This window comes from Hyla sarda, chromosome 2, assembly GCF_029499605.1.
Source record: "Hyla sarda isolate aHylSar1 chromosome 2, aHylSar1.hap1, whole genome shotgun sequence".
NCBI classification, from domain to species: Eukaryota; Metazoa; Chordata; class Amphibia; order Anura; family Hylidae; genus Hyla; species Hyla sarda.
In genome coordinates, this window is record NC_079190.1 from 319207397 (window position 1) to 319229674 (window position 22278).

At 40.8% G+C, this 22278-nt stretch overlaps 1 protein-coding gene across 1 annotated transcript in view; it reads left to right on the forward strand.

The window, feature by feature from the left end:
* The window catches only part of BYSL (bystin like), a 61196-nt gene extending 39507 nt beyond the window's left edge, over positions 1 to 21689 (forward strand). Inside the window, exons 5-7 of the mRNA XM_056557793.1 lie at positions 5178 to 5338; positions 19795 to 19897; positions 21145 to 21689. Coding sequence (XP_056413768.1) covers positions 5178 to 5338; positions 19795 to 19897; positions 21145 to 21493 — 613 coding nt within the window. The 3' untranslated portion in view covers positions 21494 to 21689. The remainder of the gene's footprint in view (positions 1 to 5177; positions 5339 to 19794; positions 19898 to 21144) is intronic.
* Positions 21690 to 22278: the final 589 nt, after the last annotated feature.

Genomic DNA, 22278 nt, shown 5'->3' on the forward strand with positions numbered 1-22278 from the left:
ACTACAGGCACTAAACAACATAGGTACCATACAGTACCTGTCCATTTATCTAGAATTCTGGATAGTATTATTGTTTAAATTTTGATTTTTATTAAATATTCTTTATATATTGGATGTTAACAAATTGGCTAGAGGTTTAACTTTGCAGAGACATTTTCAAGCAATGAGGGAGAGGGATGCAAATGAAGATTCACTGCAGGATTCTAATACAAATTGTGATGATTATGAAAAATCAAGTAAGGACTTTTGTGATCAAACTAATATTTTACATTTAAGAAATCTACAGAAAGAAAATGATAGTGGATAATGTTATGTTGCCCCCTTACCGCTCTGCCAACCTAGGGTTCTATCCTGTGGCCTCCCGATCATAGGCCCTGGATAGATTCCAGGAGTTGGTTGAGCGGGATTTAATCAAACTGCATGAAAAAAACAATTCTAAAAAAATTTATGATAACTTAAATAAAAAAAGAAAGTGCATTGAAGGAATTGAGTGAAAATGAATATATTACGATTAAGAATGCAGATAAGGGGGGGAAACATTATAATTTTCGATTCAGGATTGTATAAAAAAAATTAATTGTGAAATGTTGTCAGATAGGGACACATATAGGAAATTACAAACAGATCCTACTAAAATATTTCAGGATACACTCAAGAAAGTTCTCAGAGAAGAAGTTACCTTGGGTGCTATTTACACTAATTTAGAAGAATCTCTATATGTATCGGACCCCATAATTCCTATCTTTCATTCTCTCCCAAAACTCCACAAGGGGATATTCCCACCCCCACTAAGGCCCATAGTGGCGGGGATTGGGTCCCTCGTGGAGCGTTTGGGAGAATGGGTGGATCATTACCTGCAGCCTTTGACAAAAATTACTCCCACGTTTCTGCAGGACACGAAACATGTCATTAACATCTTACATGAGGTAAAATGGGCAAAATTTTTTTTCCTGGGCTACCTGTCACGCGATAGGGCTCTATCCGTCAATACCCTGGAATAAAGGACTAGAGGCCTTGACACACCATTTGGAAAATGACAGTAATTACCCCCCTTGCCTGAGAGAATTTATCACCATCGCAACAGAGTTTTTGTTGAAACACAACTACTTTTATGTTCGATGGTGATTTCTTCCTTCAGGCCAGGGGGGCTTCGATGGGGGCGAAATATTCGCCCTCGTTTGCTAACATCTACATGTTTTATTGGGAACAACAGTTTATTTTCAATACAGACAGCCCCTTCTATGACAACATACACTGGGTCGGAAGGTTCATCGACGACCTGCTAATAATCTGGAAAGGTAATGAAGTAGAATTTGATGAATTCATACATTATATTAGTGATAATGATCTAAATGTAAAATTCACATCATATTACAGCAGGTCTTCGGTGAACTTTCTGGACATTACATTAACTAGCAATAACACAGAAATAATTATTCTTCCATTCAGAAAAGAAACATCCACCAATTCTGTAATGTTGGCATCATCATGTCGTCCTAGACACGTTATCAATAATCTCCCTTTTGGTGAGTTATGCAGGACAAAAAGGAACTGCTCGGATGAAACACACTTGCAAATAGCTACAGAAGAAGTAATCAGTAGGTTTAAAACGAGGGTATAAAGACAAGGTATTGAATGATTCTGTAAATAGAATAAATAAAATTGAAAGGAAGGATTTGATAACTTATTCTAGGAGAGATAAGAAACAAAATGAAAATAAAAATAAGAGCAAAAATATGAAAAGGAAGCCATATTTTGTGAAAGCCTATAGTCTACAATTTGACCAAATCAGAAAAATTATTAATAAATACGTTCCTATTTTGGAAACTGATCCTCTACTAAAAAATATAGTGGAGGAAGGTGTCATGACGGTATCAAGAAGGGGACCTACGATAGACTCTAATGTTTCACCTAGCCTCTTTTCTAGTGAGGGAAAGGGGAAAACCAATAGCAACAACAAAAATGGTAGTTGGAGGTGCGGACACACGAGATGTGTGACATGTAGCTATGTAGAACAAACCAAATCAGTAGTATCATGTCACACGGGGAGAAGCTACAATATTAAAGATTATATAAACTGTAATGCAAAATCAGTTATATATGTAGCAAAATGTGTCTCTTGCAACGTCCAATATACGGACTGCACTAGTAATTCTTTAAAGATGCGCTTCAGAAAGCATGTGTCTGATGCAAAGAGTAATGTAGCCAATGTATCCATGTTGTCCAAACATTTTAGAGACACACACACGGGAGATACAAGCTCATTAAGAGTTACAGGTGTGGAAAAGGTCAGTTTAGGCCCTAGAGGGGGAGATCTGAGAAGGCGTCTCTATAATAGGGAGACATATTGGATGTTTCTATTGGAAACAAGATACCCACATGGTTTAAATAAAAGAATTGACCTCATTGTAACATGTCCATAAATGCACCAATATAAGTAAAGTCTGTTATTAATGAAGAAGTTTGGGTCCTATAAGGTAGTGGCGACAATAATAAATATCTAAATACAAACAGTGCAATATATGTTCAAAAAGTAAAAGAATATAAGATAAATGGTAATAATTAATATATAAAAATATAAAGAAAATTTAATAAAAATCTAAATTTAAACAATACTATCCAGAATTCTAGATAAATGGACGGGTACTGTATGGTACTTATGGTGTTTAGTGCCTGTAGTGTCTGTCTATTGTATAAATAGGTTAATCATGAATTTTGGAATGTTCTGAATGTTACAATTAAAATAGTTATGTATAAATATTGTACTCTTTGTATATGCAGTAACATACATCGGTCTTTGTACAAAATGCACTAAAGCGGAAGAAAAACTGCAAACTGTATTTAGGTTAATCTGAATAGGCACCAAATAATTAGAAAGAGGATCTCACCCACACCGGGTCTTCCATAAGTCTTAGTGTTTTAATGATGTAAGAGGTCATGTGACCCGTTGATTTAATATTTTAACACTGTTTGTTAAATGTTTGTTAGTCTACGATTAAGCCCCAACGTGGGCGAAACGTGTCAGTTGTTGTTCTGTATGTGAACTGTGTCAAGATTTTGAATAAAGGAAAGCTGGTTTTAATCCCTCACCTGAAGTGCCGGACCTTCTTTTTTTCCCAAAAAAAATATATATAGTTAGTCATGGCCGTAAATGTTGGCACCCCTGAAATTTTTCAGGAAAATTATTTCTCACAGAAAAGGATTGCAGTAACACATGTTTTGCTATACACATGTTTATTCCCTTTGTGTGTATTGGAACTAAACCAAAAAAGGAGGAAAAAAGCTAATTGGAAATAATGTCAGACCAAACTCCACAAGTGGGCTGGACAAAATTATTGGCACCCTTAACTTAATATTTGGTTGCACGCCCTTTGGAAAAATAACTGAAATCAGTCACTCCCTATAATCATCAATAAGCTTCTTACACCTCTCAGCCGGATGTTGGACCACTCTTCCCCTGCAAACTGCTCCAGGTCTCTTATTGGAAGGGCGCCTTTTCCCAACAGCAATTTTAAGATCTCTCCAATGGGATTTAGATCTGGACTCATTGGTGGCCACTTCAGAACTCTCCAGCGCTTTGTTGCCATCCATTTCTGGGTGATTTTTGACTAATTTTTGTGGTCATTGTCCTGCTGTAAGACCCTAGATCTCTGACGCAAACCCAGCTTTCTGACACTGGGCTGTACAGTGCAACCCAAAATCCATTGGTAATCCTCAGATTTCATGATGCCTTGCACACATTCAAGGCACCCAGTGCCAGAGGCAGCAAAACAACCCCAAAACATAATTGAACCTCCACCATATTTCACTGTAGGTACTGTGTTCTTTTCTTTGTAGGCCTCATTCCGTTTCGGTAAACAGAATGATGTGCTCTACCAAAAAGCTCTATCTTGGTCTCATCTGTCCACAAGACGTTTTCCCAGAAGGATTTTGGCAAGCTGTAGTCTTGCTTTTTATGTCTCTGTGTCAGCAGTGGGGTTCCTCCTGGGTCTCCTGCCATAGCGTTACATTTAATTTAAATGTCGATGGATAGTTCGCGCTAACACTGATGCTCCTTGAGCCTGCAGGACAGCTTGAATATCTTTGGAACTTGTTTGGGGCTGCTTATCCACCATCTGGACTATTCTGCGTTGACACCTTTCATAAATTTTTGTCTTCCGTCCATGCCCAGGGAGATTAGCTGCAGTGCCATGGGTTGCAAACTTCTGGATAATGTTGTGCACTGTGGACAAAGGCAAATCTAGATCTCTGGAGATGGACTTGTTGATGGAATTGTGATGTTTACACAATTTTGGTTTAAGTCCTCGGACAGTTCTCTTCTCCTTTCTGGTGTCCATGCTTGGTGTAGCACACACAGACACACAATGCAAAGACTAAGTCAACTTCTCTCATTTTTATCTGCTTTCAGGTGTGATTTTTATATTGCCCACTCCTGTTACTTGCCCCAGGTAAGTTCAAAGGAGCGTCACATGTTTGAAACAATCTTATTTTTTTCAAAATTTTAAAAGGGTGCCAATAATTTTGTTCAGACCATTTTTGGAGTTTGGTGTGACATTATGTCCAATTAGCTTTTTTTTTTTTTTTTTTTTTTTTCTCCCTTTTATTTTATTTATTTATTTTTGGTTTAGTTCCAATACACACAAAGGGAATAAACTTGTACAGCAATACGTGTTACTGTAATCCTTTTCTGTGAGAAATACTTCATTTTCTTAAAAATGTCAGGGGTGCCAACATTTACTGCCATGACTGTATATATAATCACAGAAAAAAGGCCACACTGGTTACTAGTACAAGGGCAGGTTAAGCACCTATTCCTTTTATGATGGAGGTTGCACAGGTGCAAAGTACTGATATAAGATGCTTTGCAGCCTGCTTGATCGAATAGTATGGATGTCAGTAATAGGTTGTAAGTCAGCATGGTGCACTACACGCTATCATGTGGCATCCTGTGTATCTGTGTGCAGATATCTTATCTGTGTGCCTTTTTTTTCTTTCAATAAAGATTTAGCATTTTGTACCTTGAGTTGACTAATTGCATATATTCCATTACTTAGGTAGCTGGGAGTAATTTTTGGAGCTAAGATTATAATGTATTCCCACCAGTTACATATCGGACTATTTTACATTGTTCTTTGGTGTTCTAAGTGTACTCTGTTCTATCATTTTCTGCTTACCAGAATCTTTTCTTCTAATTTGACTGAACGTATGGCACAGCGTTTTTACAACTTAGTTCTCCTTCCACGTGTGCGAGATGACATTGCGGAGTATAAACGTCTCAATTTCCACCTTTATATGGCTCTTAAAAAGGCTTTATTCAAACCTGGTGCTTGGTTTAAAGGTACGTTGACTATGCTTTTTAATATGTTTAATGCATGCGAAACAGCTTAACCTTGTCTTCCACAGGCAATTTCTATATAGTACATAGTAACCTAGTTCATAATGTTGAAAAAAGACCAGAGTCCATCAAGTTCAACCTATAACCATAATGAGTCCCTACTGAGTTGATCCAGAGGAAGGCAAAAAACCCTCATACTAGAGGTAAAAATTCCTTCGCGACTACAAATATGGTAGTTAGAATAAATCCCTGGATCAACGTTCTGTCCCTATAAATCGAATATACATACACAGTGATGATGTTATTCTCCTAAAATGCATCCAAACCCCTTTTTGAACTCTCTTTACAGAGTTCACCAGGGCCACTTCCTCAGGCAGAGAATTCCAGTGTCTCACTGCTCTTACAGTAATGAACCCCCGTCTGTGCTGGTGTAGAAACCTTCTTTCCTCTAGACGTTGACGATGCCCCCTTGTTATTGATACAGTCCTGGGTATAAATAGATCATGGGAGAGATCCCTGTTATATTTATACATAGTTATTTGGTCTCCCCCACGCCTTCTTTTTCTAAACTAAATAACCCTAATTCTGATCTTTCTAGGTACTGTAGTCCTCCCATTCCTCGTATTACCCTGGTTGCCTGTCTTTGAACCCTCTCCAGCTCCACTATATATTCCTTGTACACTGGTGTCCAGTACTGTACACAGTATTCTATGTGTGGTCTGACTAGTGATTTGTACAGCGGTAGAATTATTTCCTTGTCTTGGGCATCTATGCCCCTATTGATGCACCCCATGATTTTATTTGCCTTGGCAGCAGCTGCCCGACACTGGTCACTACAGCTAAATTTACTATTAACAAAGATTCCCAAGTCCTTTTCTACATCAATCGTCCCAAGTGTTCTCCCATATAATACATAATCCCAGCCCGAATTTTTCCTCCCCATGTGCATAACATTACATTTATCAGTGTTGAACCTCATCTGCCACTTTCCAGCCCAAACCTCCAACCAGTCCAATCCATTTGTAACAGTTCACTGTCCTCTATTGTGTTTACCGCTTTACAGAGTTTAGTATCATCTGCAAAGATTGCTACTTCACCTTTCAACAAGGACCATACAAGGTCATTAATAAATATATTAAATAGAAAAGGACCTAATACTGACCCCTGTGGTACCCCGCTAGTAACAGTCACCCAATCAGAAGTAGTACCATTAATAACCACCCTCTGTTTCCTATCACTGAGCCATTTACACACATTCTCCCCCAGCCCAATGCTTCTCATTTTATGCACCAACCTTTTATGTGGCACCGTATCAAATGCTTTGGAAAAATCCAGATATAAGACATCCAGCGATTCCCTTTGGACCAACCCCTCATAAAACCATGCTGATATGGGATCATACATTTATTTTTATCAAGATACAGTGGTCCCTCAACATACGATGGTAATTCTTTCCAAATGAACCATCGTTTGTTGAAACCATCGTATGTTGAGGGATCCTTGCAATGAAAAGAATAGGAAGTTATACTCTCCTGTCCCCGCCGCCCTGGACCGTCACCGCTGCCTTGGATGTCGCCCTCCATCGCTATTGCCGCGTCCCCAGAGTGTACCCGCCGCTCCGGACCGTCTCTCCTGCCTGGGATCCTCACTCTTCATCGCAGTCATCACATCGCTGCGCACGCCGCTCCTATTGGATGACTGGACGGCGTGCGCGGCGACATGATGACGACGGAGAGCGACGGCGATGCAGGGGATCCCGAAGAGGACAGTCCGGAATGTTGGGGACAGGTGAGTGACCATCACCAGACCACACTGGGCACCTTAAACTGCTATCTGGCAGCATCTGAAGTAGTCTGCGCTGCCGGATAGCCGTTTATGCAATGGCCCCGACATAAAAAAGCATTGTATGTTGATGCTGCCTTCAACATGCGATGGCCTCTGAGAGGCCATCGTATGTTGAAATTATAGTATGTCGGGGCCATCGTAGGTCGGGGGTCACTGTACTCCAAAGTAGCATCTCTTAGAAAACCCTCCAACGATTTACATACAACAGAGGTTAAACGAACAGGCCTTTAATTTCCGGGGTCACCTTTTGTCCTCTTTTAATATCGGCACCACATTTGCCATGTGCCAGTCCTGGGGTACAGTCCCTGTCACTATAGAGTCCCTGAATATTAAAAATAGGGGTCTGTCTATTACATGACTTAATTCCCTTAGAACACAGGGGGAGGGGTAATTTTTTAAAAGGGCCTACACTTTCATTTTTGACCTTTTTGCTATTTATATACTTAACCCCTTAAGGACTCAGGGTTTTTCCGTTTTTGCACTTTCGTTTTTTCCTCCTTACCTTTTAAAAATCATAACCCTTTCAATTTTCCACCTAAAAATCCATATTATGGCTTATTTTTTGCGTCGCCAATTCTACTTTGCAGTGACATTAGTCATTTTACCCAAAAATGCACGGCGAAATGGAAAAAATCATTGTGCGACAAAATCGAAAAAAAAAACGCCATTTTGTAGCTTTTGGGGGCTTCAGTTTCTACGCTGTGCATATTTCGGTAAAAATTACACCTTATCATTATTCTGTAGGTCCATACGGTTAAAATGATACCCTACTTATATAGGTTTGATTTTGTCGCACTTCTGGAAAAAATCATAACTACATGCAGGAAAATTTATACGTTTAAAAATGTCATCTTCTGACCCCTATAACTTTTTTTTATTTTTCCACGTACAGGGCGGTATGAGGACCGTGCGGTTTAATTAATGATATATTTTTATAGTTCGGACATTTACGCACGCGGCGATACCACATATGTTTATTTTATTTTTTTTACACTGTTTTATTTTTTTTATGGGAAAAGGGGGGTGATTCAAACTTTTATTAGGGAAGGGGTTAAATGACCTTTAACACTTTTTTTTTTACTTTTTTTTTTTTGCAGTGTTATAGGTCCCATAGGGACCTATAACACTGCACACACTGATCTTCTACACAGATCACAGGTGTGTATTAACACGCCTGTGATCAGTGTTATTGGCGCTTGACTGCTCCTGCCTGGATCTCAGGCACAGAGCAGTCATTCGCCGATCGAACAACGAGGAGGCAGGTAGGGGCCCTCCCGGTGTCCGGTCAGCTGTTCGGGACGCCGTGATTTGACCGCGGCGGTCCCGAACAGCCCGACTGAGCATCCGGGTCACTTTCACTTTAGAAGCGGCGGTCAGCTTTGACCGCCGCTTCTAAAGGGTTAATACCGCCCATCGCCGCGATTGGCAATGTGTGGTATTAGCCGCGGGTCCCGGCCGGGACCGACGCGATATGATGCGGGATCGCGGCGCGATCCCGCTTCATATCGCGGGAGCCGGCGCAAGATGTAAATATACGTCCTGCGTCGTTAAGGGGTTAAAGAACATTTTGGTGTTCGTTTTACTCTTTGGCAATGAGTCTTTTTCTGTCTCTATTTTTGAGGCTTCTATCAGTTTTTTTTACATATTTTACATTTTTCTCTATAGCTTTTTTAATGCTTCTTCACTGCAGTCCTGTTTTACTTTTAACCCCTTAACCCCTTAAGGACTCAGGGTTTTTCCGTTTTTGCACTTTCGTTTTTTCCTCCTTACCTTTTAAAAATCATAACCCTTTCAATTTTCCACCTAAAAATCCATATTATGGCTTATTTTTTGCGTCGCCAATTCTACTTTGCAGTGACATTAGTCATTTTACCCAAAAATGCACGGCGAAACGGAAAAAAAAAATCATTGTGCGACAAAATCGAAAAAAAAACGCCATTTTGTAACTTTTGGGGGCTTTCGTTTCTACGCAGTGCATATTTCGGTAAAAATTACACCTTATCATTATTCTGTAGGTCCATACGGTTAAAATGATACCCTACTTATATAGGTTTGATTTTGTCGCACTTCTGGAAAAAATCATAACTACATGCAGGAAAATTTATACGTTTAAAAATGTCATCTTCTGACCCCTATAACTTTTTTATTTTTCCACGTATGGGGTGGTATGAGGACTCATTTTTTGCGCCGTGATCTGAAGTTTTTATCGGTATGATTTTTGTTTTGATCGGACTTTTTGATCACTTTTTATTCATTTTTTTAATGATATAAAAAGTGACCAAAATACGCTTTTTTGGACTTTGGAATTTTTTTGCGCGTACGCCATTGACCGTACGGCTTAATTAATGATATATTTTTATAGTTCGGACATTTACGCACGCGGCGATACCACATATGTTTATTTTTTATTTTTTTTACACTGTTTTATTTTTTTATGGGAAAAGGGGGGTGATTCAAACTTTTATTAGGGAAGGGGTTAAATGACCTTTATTAACACTTTTTTTTTACATTTTTTTTGCAGTGTTATAGGTCCCATAGGGACCTATAACACTGCACACACTGATCTCTAATGCTGATCACTGGCGTGCATTAACACGCCTGTGATCAGCATTATCGGCGCTTGACTGCTCCTGCCTGGATCTCAGGCACGGAGCAGTCATTCGTCGATCGGACACCGGGGAGGCAGGTAAGAGCCCTCCCGGTGTCCGATCAGCTGTTCGGGACGCCGCGATTTCACCGCGGCGGTCCCGAACAGCCCGACTGAGCAGCCGGGTCACTTTCACTTTCACTTTAGAAGCGGCGGTCAGCTTTGACCGCCGCTTCTAAAGGGTTAATACCGCACATCGCCGCGATCGGCGATGTGTGGTATTAGCCGCGGGTCCCGGCCGTTGATTACCGCCGGGACCGACGCGATATGATGCGGGATCGCGGCGCGATCCCGCTTCATATCGCGGGAGCCGGCGCAGGACGTAAATATACGTCCTGCGTCGTTAAGGGGTTAAGGACCAAGGGCGTACAGGTACGCCTTTGCTCCCTGGTACTTAAGGACCAAGGGCGTACCTGTACGCCCGTGGGAATTTCGGTCCCCGCCGGGCGGGGATCGCGCCGGGGTGACTGCTGATATCTATCAGCAGACACCCCGCGCAAATGCCCACAGGGGTCATTAGACCCCCCATGTCGGCGATCGGCGCAAATCGCAAGTGAATTCACACTTGCGATTTGCGCCGATTCCGGGTCATACGGGTCTATGGTGACCTGGTGACCCGGAATAGAAGGGGGATCGAGGGTGTCCTAGACACCCACGATCCCCCTGTAGCGATAGGAGTGAGGTGGCAGAGTTGCCACCCCTCCTATCTCTGCTATTGGTGGTCTAGACGCGACCACCAATAGCAAATCGGGGGCGGAGGGGTTTACTTTCGGTTTCCCCGTCCTGCCCTCCCACAATAGGCGGGCAGGACGGGGAAACCGACAGGGACCGGCGCCGAAGATCCACTTACCCATCGGCGACTGCAGCGGCGTCGGTCAGCGGCGGCAGCGGGCGACGATCGGCTGAAGAAGAGGACCGCGACGCAGCTCCCTGGATCCAACGGAAGCCGGTGAGTTACTTAGCAACATCTGGAGGGCTACAGTCTGAGACCACTATAGTGGTCTCTAAACTGTAACCCTCCAGATGTTGCAAAACTACAACTCCCAGCATGCCCAGAGAGCTGTTTAGGCTTGCTGGGAGTTGCAGTTTTGCAACAGCTGGAGGTCTACAGTTTGAGACCACTGCAAAGTGATCTCTATACTGTGCACCTCCAGATCTTGCAAAACTACAACTCCCAGCATGCCCAGACAGCAGTTTGCTGTCTGGGCATGCTGGGAGTTGTAGTTTTGCAACATCTGGAGGTCCACAGTTTGGAGACCACTATGCAGTGGTCTCTAAACTATAGCTCTACAGATGTTGCAAAACTGCAACTCCCAGCAAGCCTAAACAGCTCTCTGGGCATGCTGGGAGTTGTAGTTGCGATCCCTCCAGCTGTTGCATAACTACATCTCCCAGCATGCCTTTCGGCGATCAGTACATGCTGGGAGTTGAAGTTTTGCAACAGCTGGAGGCACACTGGTTGGAAAATACTGAGTTAGGTAACAGAACCTAACTGAAGGTTTTCCAACCGGTGTGCCTCCAGCTGTTGCAAAAGTACAACTCCCAGCATGCACGGTCTGTCAGTACATGCTGGGAGTTGTAGTTTTGAAACTGCTGGAGGTTTGCCCCCCCATGTGAACGTACAGGGTACATTCACACTGGCGGGTTTACAGTAAGTTTTCTGCTTCAAGTTTGGGCTGTGGCAAATTTTTCACCGCTGCGCAAACTCCTAGCGGTAAATTCACTGTAAACCCGCCAGTGTGAACGTACCCTAAAAACACTACACTTACACATAATAAAGAGTAAAACACAACATATACACCCCCTTACACTGTCCCCCTAATAAAAAATAAAAAACGTATTGTACGGCAGTGTTTCCAAAACAGAGCCTCCAGCTGTTGCAAAACAACTACTCCCAGCATTTCCGGACAGCCACTGACTGTCCAGGCATGCTGGGAGTTTAGCAACAGCTGGAGGCACCCTGTTTGGGAATCACTGGCGTAGAATACCCCTATGTCCACCCCTGTGCAATCCCTAATTTAGTCCTCAAATGCGCATGGCGCTCTCTCACTTCGGAGCCCTGTCGTATTTCAAGGAAACAGTTTAGTGCCACATATGGGGTATTTCCGTACTCGGGAGAAATTGCGTCACTAATTTTGGGGGCTTTTTTTCCTTTTACCCCTTATGAAAAAGAAAAGTTGGGTCTACACCAGCCTGTTAGTGTAAAAAAAAAAATTTTTTTTTACATTAACATGCTGGCGTTGTCCTTTACTTTTTATTTTCACGGGAGGTAAAAGGAAAAAAAGACCCCCAAAATTTGTAACGCAATTTCTCCTGAGTACGGAGATACCCCATATGTGGGCGTAAAATGCTCTGCGGACGCACAACAAGGCTCAGGAGTGAGAGCGCACCATGTACATTTGAGGCCTAAATTGGTGATTTGCACAGGGGTGGCTGATTTTACAGCGGTTCTGACATAGGCGCAAAACAATAAATAGACATGTGACCCCATTTTGGAAACGACACCCCTCACGGAACGTAACAAGGGGTATAGTGAGCCTGAACACCCCACAGGTGTTTGACAAATTTTCATTAAAGTTGGATGGGAAAATGAAGAAAAAAATTTTTTTTCACTAAAATGCTGGTGTCACCCTAAATTTTTCATTTTCACAAGGGAAAATAAAAAAAGCCCCCCAAAATTTGTAACCCAATTTCTTCTGAGTAAGAGCATACCCCATATGTGGATGTAAAGTGCTCTATGGGTGCACTACAATGCTCAGAAGAGAGGGAGCGCCATTGGGATTTTGAAGATAAAATTTGTCCGGAATTGAAGGCCACTTGTGTTTACAAAGCCCCCATGGTACCAGAACAATGGACCCCCCCATATGTGTCCCCATTTTGGAAACTACACCCCTCATGTAATGTAATAAGGGGCGCAGTGAGCATTTACGCCCCACAGGTGTCTGACAGATCTTTGGGACAGTGGGCTGTGCAAATGGAAAATTAAATTTTTTATTTTCACGGATCACTGTTCCAAAAATCTGTCAAACGCCAGTGGGGTGTAAATGCTCACTGCACCACTTATTAAATTCTGTGAGGGGTGTAGTTTCCAAAATGGGGTCACATGTGGGGGGGTCCACTGTTCTGGCACCACGGGGGGCTTTGTAAATGCACATGGCCCCTGACTACCATTCCAAACGAATTCTCTTTCCAAAAGCTCAATGGTGCTCCTCCTCTTCTGAGCATTGTAGTTCGCCCGTAGTGCACTTCAGGTCCACTTATGGGGTACCTCCATACTCAGAAGAGATGGGGTTACAAATTTTGGGGGGTATTTTCTGCTATTAACCCTTGCAAAAATGTGAAATTTGGGGGGAAACACACATCTTAGTGAAAAAAATATATATATTTTTTTACATATGCAAAAGTCGTGAAACCCGTGTGGGGTATTAAGGCTCACTTTATTCCTTGTTACGCTCCTCAAGGGGTCTAGTTTCCAAAATGGTATGCCATGTGGGTTATTTTTGCTGTTCTGGCACCATAGGGGCTTCCTAAATGCAACATGCCCCCCAAAAACCATTTCTGAAAAACGTACTCTCCAAAATCCCCTTGTCGCTCCTTCGCTTCTGAGCCCTCTACTGTGCCCGCCGAACACTTTACATAGACATATGAGGTATGTGCTTACTCGAGAGAAATTGGGCTACAAATACAAGTATACATTTTCTCCTTTTACCCCTTGTAAAAATAAAAAAATTGGGTTTACAAGAACATGCGAGTGTAAAAAATAAATATTGTGAATTTTCTCCTTCACTTTGCTGCTATTCCTGTGAAACACCTAAAGGGTTAAAACACTTACTGATTGTAATTTTGAATACTTTGGGGGGTGTAGTTTTTATAATGGGGTCATTTGTGGGGTATTTCTAATGGGAAGACCCTTTAAATCCACTTCAAACCTGAACTGGTCTCTGAAAAAAAGCGAGGTTCAAAATTTTGTGAAAAATTGGAAAAGTGCTGCTGAACTTTGAAGCCCTCTGGTGTCTTCCAAAAGTAAAAACACGTCAATTTTATGATGCAAACATAAAGTAGACATATTGGAAATGTGAATAAAATAAAAAAATATTTTGAATATCCATTTTCCTTACAAGCAGAGAGCTTCAAAGTTAGAAAAATGCTAAATTTTCAAATTTTTCATCAAATTTTGGGATTTTTCACCAAGAAAGGATGCAAGTTACCACAAAATTTTACCACTATGTTAAAGTAGAATATGTCACGAAAAAACTATCTCGGAATCAGATTGATAACTAAAAGCATTCCAGAGTTATTAATGTTTAAAGTGACAGGACCAGAGCGTTTTTTGCACATCTGACCACTAAGGTGTAAAATGGCCTGGTCCTTAAGGGGTTAAATGCTTTATTTTTGTCATTTATTGCCCCCTTAACGTTCTTATTCATCCATATTGGTTTTCTTTTATTTCTGACTTTTATACATCTGACAGTGAGAGTTTGATATTTTTAAGTCTCCCATTTAGTGTCAGTATTGTACTTTCTGAGGACATTATCCCATTTTATATTGTTAAGGGCTTCTCTCAGTTAGTCAAACTTTGCCTTCCTAAAGTTCATTGTTTTTGTGGCCCCTCGAGAGATTCCCTTATTGAAGAACAAGTTATAATGTATTATATTATGATCACTATTTCCTAGGTGTCCTTCTACTAGCACATTAGTTACTCTGTCAGGTCTGTTGGTTAATATTAAGTCTAGTAGGGCGCCCCCTCTGGTCGGGCCCCGCACCATTTGGGACAGATAATTGTCTTTAGCTATAGTCAGAAACCTGTTTCTTTGAGATTCACAGGACTCAGTCTCCCAGTTTATATCAGGATAATTATTAGTAATTGATCTTCTGCCTCTTCCATTATTTTTGGTGGCTTATAGCAGAATTTTTTTTATTCGTATCTCCATATATTTCTACCCATAGTGACTCCACATTATCGTTTCCCTCGCATATATCCTCCCGCAGTGCAGCCTTCAGACTGAACTTTACATAAAGACAAACTTCTCCTCTTTCCGTTTTGTCCGATCCTTCCTGAATAGACTATAACCCTGTATGTTGACTGCACAGTCACAGCTATCGTCCAACCAAGTCTCTGTTATACCCACTATGTCATATTTCTCCTCAGACATCAACCACTCCAGTTTGTCAGTTTTATTGGTCAGACTTCTGGCATTAGTCAACATGCAATTCAATGGTGTATGTTTTTTTTCCCCTATGACTCCTATCCCTATTAACTATTCTAACCCTTCCCTCCGCTCCACACCCAGGTACATTGATAAGTCTCCCCTCTCTATCTACACTATGTTCCCCCTTAAACACTCCACCCTTCTAGCCATCTTCTCCCCAAGCACAGCTGCACCCTCCCCATTGAGGTGCAGCCCATACCTACGATGGAGCCGGTATCAGACAGTGAAGTTGGCCCAGTTCTCCATGAACCCAAACCCCTCCTTCCTACACCAGCTTCTGAGTCACTTGTCTACCTCCCTAATCTCCCGCTGCCTCTCTGGTGAGGCTCGTACAGGTAATATTTCAGAAAATACTACCTTGGAGGTCCTTGCCTTAAGCTTGCAGCCTAAGTCCCTGAAATCCTTTTTAAGGACACTTCACCTACCTCTTACTTTGTCATTGATGCCAATATGTACCATGACTGCTGGGTCCTCTCCAGCCCCACCTAGCAACCGGTCAACCCGATCCACAATGTGCCGAACTCGAGTGCCATGAAGACAACACTGTCCGGCGATCCCGGTATCTGTGACACATCGCCCTGTCACAAAGTAATGTCTTAAAAGGGTTTTTCAGGATAAATTAATTGATACAGGCTGGGCAGTTAATAGCATAAGGCTGGGTTCACACTACCTTTTGTCCCATACGGGACCGCATACGGCAGAGGGATCTGAAAACTTGCGCTCCCGTATGTAATTCATTTCAATGTGCTGACCGGAGTGAAACGCTGACTCCAGTCGGCTCACTTTTGCCCCCTATGCGGTTTTCCCACTGCACCCAAAATCGTGGTCAACTACGATTTTATGTCCGGGGGAAAACCGCATATGGGGCAAAAATGAGCCGACCGGGTCAGCGGTTCACTCCGGTCAGCTCATTGAAATGAATTACATACGGGACCGCATGCGAAGGCATACGGGAGCGCAAGTTTTCAGCTTCCCCTGCTGTATGATGTCTCGTATGGGACAAAACGTAGTGTGAACCCAGCCATCAACCGTTACATTTATTTCACCCAGCTACGGTGCCTGTATGTAAACAATGTATGAAGCCCCTGTGTTAATATCCTATTGATGGCCATAGCTTTTCTACATTTCGTCATGGTATAACCACAGATTCTTATATTTTTTTCAACACAACAGTCCATCATGTGAAAGGGAGGGGATATGTGAAGGCGTCAATTAGAGTAGTATTGAACAAACAGCATGAAGACCTAGAGACTCACAAAACAGGTCAGGGATAAAGTTGTGGAGAAGTACAAAGCAGGGTTAGGGGAAAAAAATCTTGAATTTTGAACAACTCAAGGAGCACCATAAAATCAAACATAAGATAATGGTAAAAATATTGCAAAAATGCAAATCTACCAAGACAACACTGTCCACTGAAACAAACAAACAAACAGAAAGATAAAGATTAATCATAGAAGCAACCAGGGGGCCTATGATAACTCAGGAGGAACTGGAGAGATTGACAGCGAAGGTGGGAAGTCCAAAGGACAACTATTAGTCATGTATGCCACAAATCTGGCCTTTATGGGAGAAAGGCAAGAAAAAAGGCCATTGTGGGCCACAAGAAATCCCATGTGGATTTCACCACAAGTAAATGAGAAAGAAGGTGCTCTGGTCAGATGAGACCAACATTTAACTTTTTGGTCTGTGTAAAATGCTATGTGTTGCAGAAGCACAACACTACCAATCACCCTGAGTGAACCATGCTTCTCTTTAGCAGTTACAGGGAAACTGGTCAGAATTAATGAAAATATGGATGGAGCCAAATACAGGACAATACTGAGACTGAGGTTCATCTTTCAGCCGGACAATTATCCTTAACATTAAGCCAGATATAATGGAATGATTTAGATCAAAGCATGTTATTGTCTAAAAGGGGTTGCCCTACCTCACTAGTTTTAGGTTTTCCACCTTCTCTGGCCTGTTTGCAGCGGACAGAGGTGGTCAGAAAAGCCAAGAGCAGCCGAATCGGGAAGGTTACTCAACTTGAGTAGCTCCCATTGACTTTATCTATACCTCTTTACCTCTTCAAGATGGCAGCTGTAAAAAAAAAAAAAAAAAAAAAAAATGCTGTATGATAATTAACCTCCCTATAGTCTGCGGGGGCACTCAAAAAGGTGATGGGGTACAGGCTAGTTCTATTAATGTGGACTCCTGGGTACACCTAATTACAAAACAATGGCCGTTTGTTAACCCCTTTACTCAACAGCCTGTTTTGGCCTTAATGACCAAGGCCTTTTTTTCAAATCTGACATGTGTCTCTTTATGTGGTAATAACTCTGGAATGCTTTTACTTATCAATCCAATTCCGAGATTGTTTTTTCGTGACATATTGTACTTTACATTAGTGGTAAATTTTGATTGATATATTCAGCGTTTTTTGTAAAAAAAAAAATGAAAAATTTGGCGAAAAAAATGAAAAATTTGCATTTTTCTAGACTTTACATTTTATGCTTGTACCATAAATAGTCATATCACACCAAATTAATGATTAATTCACATCTACAATATGTCTACTTTATGTTCCCATCATTTGATAAACATTATTTTACTTTTTTAGAATGTTAGAGGGTTTATAAGTTTAGCAGCAATTTTCCAGATTTTCAAGAAAATTTCAAAATCTGATTTTTCAGGGACCAGTTCAGTTCTGAAGTGGAATTGAGGGGCCTGAATGTTAGATACCCCCATAAATCACCCCATTTTATAACCTGCACCCCTTAAAGTAGTCAGAATGACATTAAAGAAGTTTATTAACCCTTTTGGTGCTTCACAGAAATGAAAGCAAAGTGGAGGCTGAATTTAAAAATTTCATTTTTTTTGCAGATTTTTCATTTTTATCCATTTTTTTTCTGTAACACAATAGGTGTTGACAAAGAAATAAAACTCAAGATTTATTCCCTGAATTCTGACGTTTTTAGAAATATCCCATATGTGGCCGTTTTGCGCTATGTGTCTCTCATGCAGGCCTCAGACATGAAGGAGTGCTATGTGGATTTTGGGGCACCCTTTTAGTTTAGGATATTTTGTTGGCATCATATAAAGTTGCAGAGGCCTTGGGGTGAAAAAATATTTTTGGGAGACAAGTTGACGCTTTTATTGGTACCATTCTGGGGTACATGTGACACTTTGAGCGTTTTTTTATTTTATTTTTTATGAGGTGATATACATAAAAAAATCTATTCTGCAGTTGTTTTTTATTAAAAGAATTTAGGTCGTTCGTCATGCGGTATAAATGACATGTTAACTTTGCAGGTTGATACGGTTACGGCGATACCAAATTTCTATGCTTTTATTTATATTTTAGTTCATTTATAGCATAAAAACGATTTTTGTAAAAAAAATCACGTTTTTAATTCGCCGTATTCTGTGAGCCATAACTTTTTTATTTTTTCACTGACGCAATTGTGTATGGACTCTTTTTTTGCGGGACATGTTGATGTTTTTGGGGGGACTATTTTTGGGTTTGTGTTGGGGTGTATTATATATATATATAATTTATTTTACTATTTTTTCCAATTTTTTTCATTTTATTTTTCACATTTTTTTTTTTTTACTTTTTTAATTTCTTTTTCACTTTATTTCACATGTAACTTTTTTTTGTTTTACTGTTATACACAGAATTCAATGGAGTACACATCTGTACTCCATTGAATTTTGCCTATCTCTGTCAGTACTGACAGGCATAGGAAAGATCAGTCCCTACCTTAGGTAGAGACTGATCACTCATGTTGCCATGGCAACGGAGGCTACTGTCAGTCCTCCGGTTGCCATGGCAACCATCAGCGCTCTGCTTTCACTTTGCAGAGCGCCGATGGTGACAGTTGGAGCTCCCTCCTTCTGTAATCCTAATAGACGCCGCGGTCACAGTGACCGCAGCGTCTACAGGGTTAACTCAGGATCGGAGCTGCGCTCCGATCCTGAGTGCTGCGGGCGGCCTCCCCCAACGGGGCCCCTCTCACCACCGAACGCTTCACTGAATGAAGCGACGGAGGAGAGGGGGAAGGAGGAGACCGGCCGGGGACCGCTGCGATTGGTCCCTAGCCGACTTCAGGGAGGTCCTGCTGTGTAGCACAGCAAGTTTCATAAAACTGTCACAGCGCGCGGCGGCGCTGTGACAGTTTATGTCCATCAGGTACATGTACCTGATGTTGCGCGAAGTCACCGCTAATCATCAGGTACATGTACCTGATTTTGCGTAAACGGGTTAATAAATATATATATATATATATATATATATATATATATATATATATATATATATATATATATATATATATATATATATATATATATATATATATATATATATATATATATATATATATATATAATATATATATATATAATATATATATATATAATATATATATATATAATATATATATATATAATATATATATATATAATATATATATAATGAATGTGACAGTTTTACTATAAGTTTTTGAAGAGATAATTCACTCTTACAAGTGTGGAACATTTATGTACAATGGAGATAGCACGTCAGTTTAAGCACAAAGTTGTTGCATGCAGAGCCGGTTTCCATTTCATATATGCATAGATGGATAAGTTTTAGTACATTTCAAAATGGGCTATTCAGGTAGATTTTTTTTGTTCTTTACATAGAGAAATGAAATGTCATCAGTTATATAAAAATGGTATTTGAAATTATAATAGTCAATTTACAACCACTTAGTAATTGGTAACTTTTCACCTAGGAATCCTTATACCTCTTTGTGAGTCTGGAACCTGTACTTTGAGAGAAGCTGTGATCATTGGAAGTATCCTGACTAAATGCTCTATTCCAGTTCTTCACTCGAGGTATGGTCTATTTTTTAATTGCAAAGGTTTCTGGTAGCTTTATTAGCTCTTTTGTTCCCTGGTAGCTTACTTTTTTGTCATTTGTCTGATATAGTATTCAGACATTTAATATGAAGAACATAGATATTTTCTTGAAGATAAGAGTCAAGAAACTTTGTACATAGAAATTGATTTCAGTCCCCTTTAAAGTAAACACCTTTTGGACCTTAGTTTGTCACATGCCAGGATCCTTTGTCAAAATCTTGGACACAGTTATTTTAGGAATCCCAGATCATCTTCTAGTTCTTGCATTTTCAGTGGCTGATTTTTGCAGGCTGTACATGTTTAACTTTTTTTCCTTTTGCAAGCGTTCTAGAATATCTTTAAAGGTTTTTTCCCCCCATATGTTTATTTGTGCTGCACTCATAGTATCAGGGTGCGTTCGTAAATGAAGAGTAATTCACGCTGAAAAATTTACGGACGGAATATTTTTTTTTCAGCCAATTGCGCGTGAATTCTGCGCAAACTGCACGCAAATTGCTCTCGAATTGCACGCGAAAACGATGTCGGGCGGCATTGTTTTTGCCATTGACGTCAATTGATTTCTGCTAGCGGATTCCGCTTGAAGAATGAACATGTTTTTTTTTCAAGCGGAACGGAATTCAGCGTCGGAATTCTGCTAGCAGAATTTCCGCAGTATGAACCGGACAGCAGAAATAACATTAAGGTCAATGGGCAGAGGAGATGTGCATTAGTTTGTAGCGGAGAATTCAAGAGGAATTACTCGAGTAAATTCCTCTTGAATTACTCCGTGTGAACGCACCCTCATCCTCTAAAAGCTTCTGAATGTAATAGTTTTTCATGAAGGAATGTTCAAGCTTAAAGAATTACTAGTCATTTAATAAAATTTTCAACATATCGCACAAACATGTCAAAAGATTAGCTCAGTCAGGATCTTTGTGCTGAGACCCTCTCTGAGCTTTTGATATAGCCAGGTGAAGCAAGTCATAGCAATCCTACTCATTGCAGGAGACAAGCTCGATTACAGTCTATTAAGCCCACATTCTGCAGTGCAGGGGAGTTGAGCATGCTGCTGTGTGTTGAAAATTGATGAAAATATATGAAAATTTAAGTAGGTCTTGGCACTGAGAGTTTAATTGACAGTAACGTTTCAACACAACATTTGAAAATCACAGTTTTGCTCAGTGCTCTAAAATTCTCAAAATTACAAATGCTAATTGTTTTTGTTTTTTGTTTTTTACTTATAGTGCTGCTATGCTGAAAATTGCAGAAATGGCATATAATGGAGCAAACAGTATCTTCCTGCGGCTTCTGATAGATAAGAAGTATGCACTTCCATTCCGGGTTCTTGATGCACTTGTCTTCCACTTCTTGGTGTTCCGGACAGATCATAGAGAGCTCCCAGTACTTTGGCATCAGAGTCTTCTTGCACTTTGCCAGCGATATAAGGAAGATATGTCCTCAGAGCAGAAGGAGTCCTTACTAGAACTATTAAGAGTCCACAATCATCCACAGATATCTAATGAAATTCGTAGAGAGTTGGTTAATTCTAAATCTAGAGATGTTGAGTATGACACACCTAAGGACATGGACTGATCACTAAAGTACTGACATCATCTGGGATGTAGCTTTCTTTGTGTGGTTTAATCAAGTTTATCTACAGTGCTAACTTGCTAAAGATGTCATAAGTATCAGGAAACAGCAGAAGCTGCTTTAAGAATCGCAGCAGGCCAAGTACTGGAACTTTTTTTTAATTTGTCAACAATGGCATTGATGTCACATGGCTCATTTGTGTTTATAAAATATTAATAAAGACATATATATATATATATATATATATATATATATATATATATATATATATAGCTATACCACAGTGTTGTGCTAAAAAATAAATGCATTTCTTTAGGATTCCTGTGAATTATTGAAGGGGCAATTGAGGAATAATATTTGGTCTTTTTTTGACGGCAGTCTGAACGTCAGTTGTACAGATTGGAAAGCAGAGCCGGTTTATAGGGAGGGCTGTCTTGGCCTCCATCCCCTCCAGCCACTTTAGGTAACAAGCAAGAGGCAGCATAATTGTCTAAGCGCTGGCCCCCCCCCACGGCTGTCCCGTGCAGGAGGAGTGCCGGCTGCAGCTTGACGTCGCGTCTGACACGGCTCCTCCATGTATCGCTATGGATGAGGCAGCGTTTGTGCCTCCCTGCCTCTCCCATAGAACTGTATGTCTAAAGGGTGTACCATCAACCTCAGAGAGGTTGGCACTACACGCATTAGCCGCTCACAGAGTGGCAATGCAGGGCCCATTTGGGAGATCGCGGGGGTCCCAGCTGTCTGATCCCCCCGTGATCAGACACTTATCGTTTATCCTGTGGATAGGG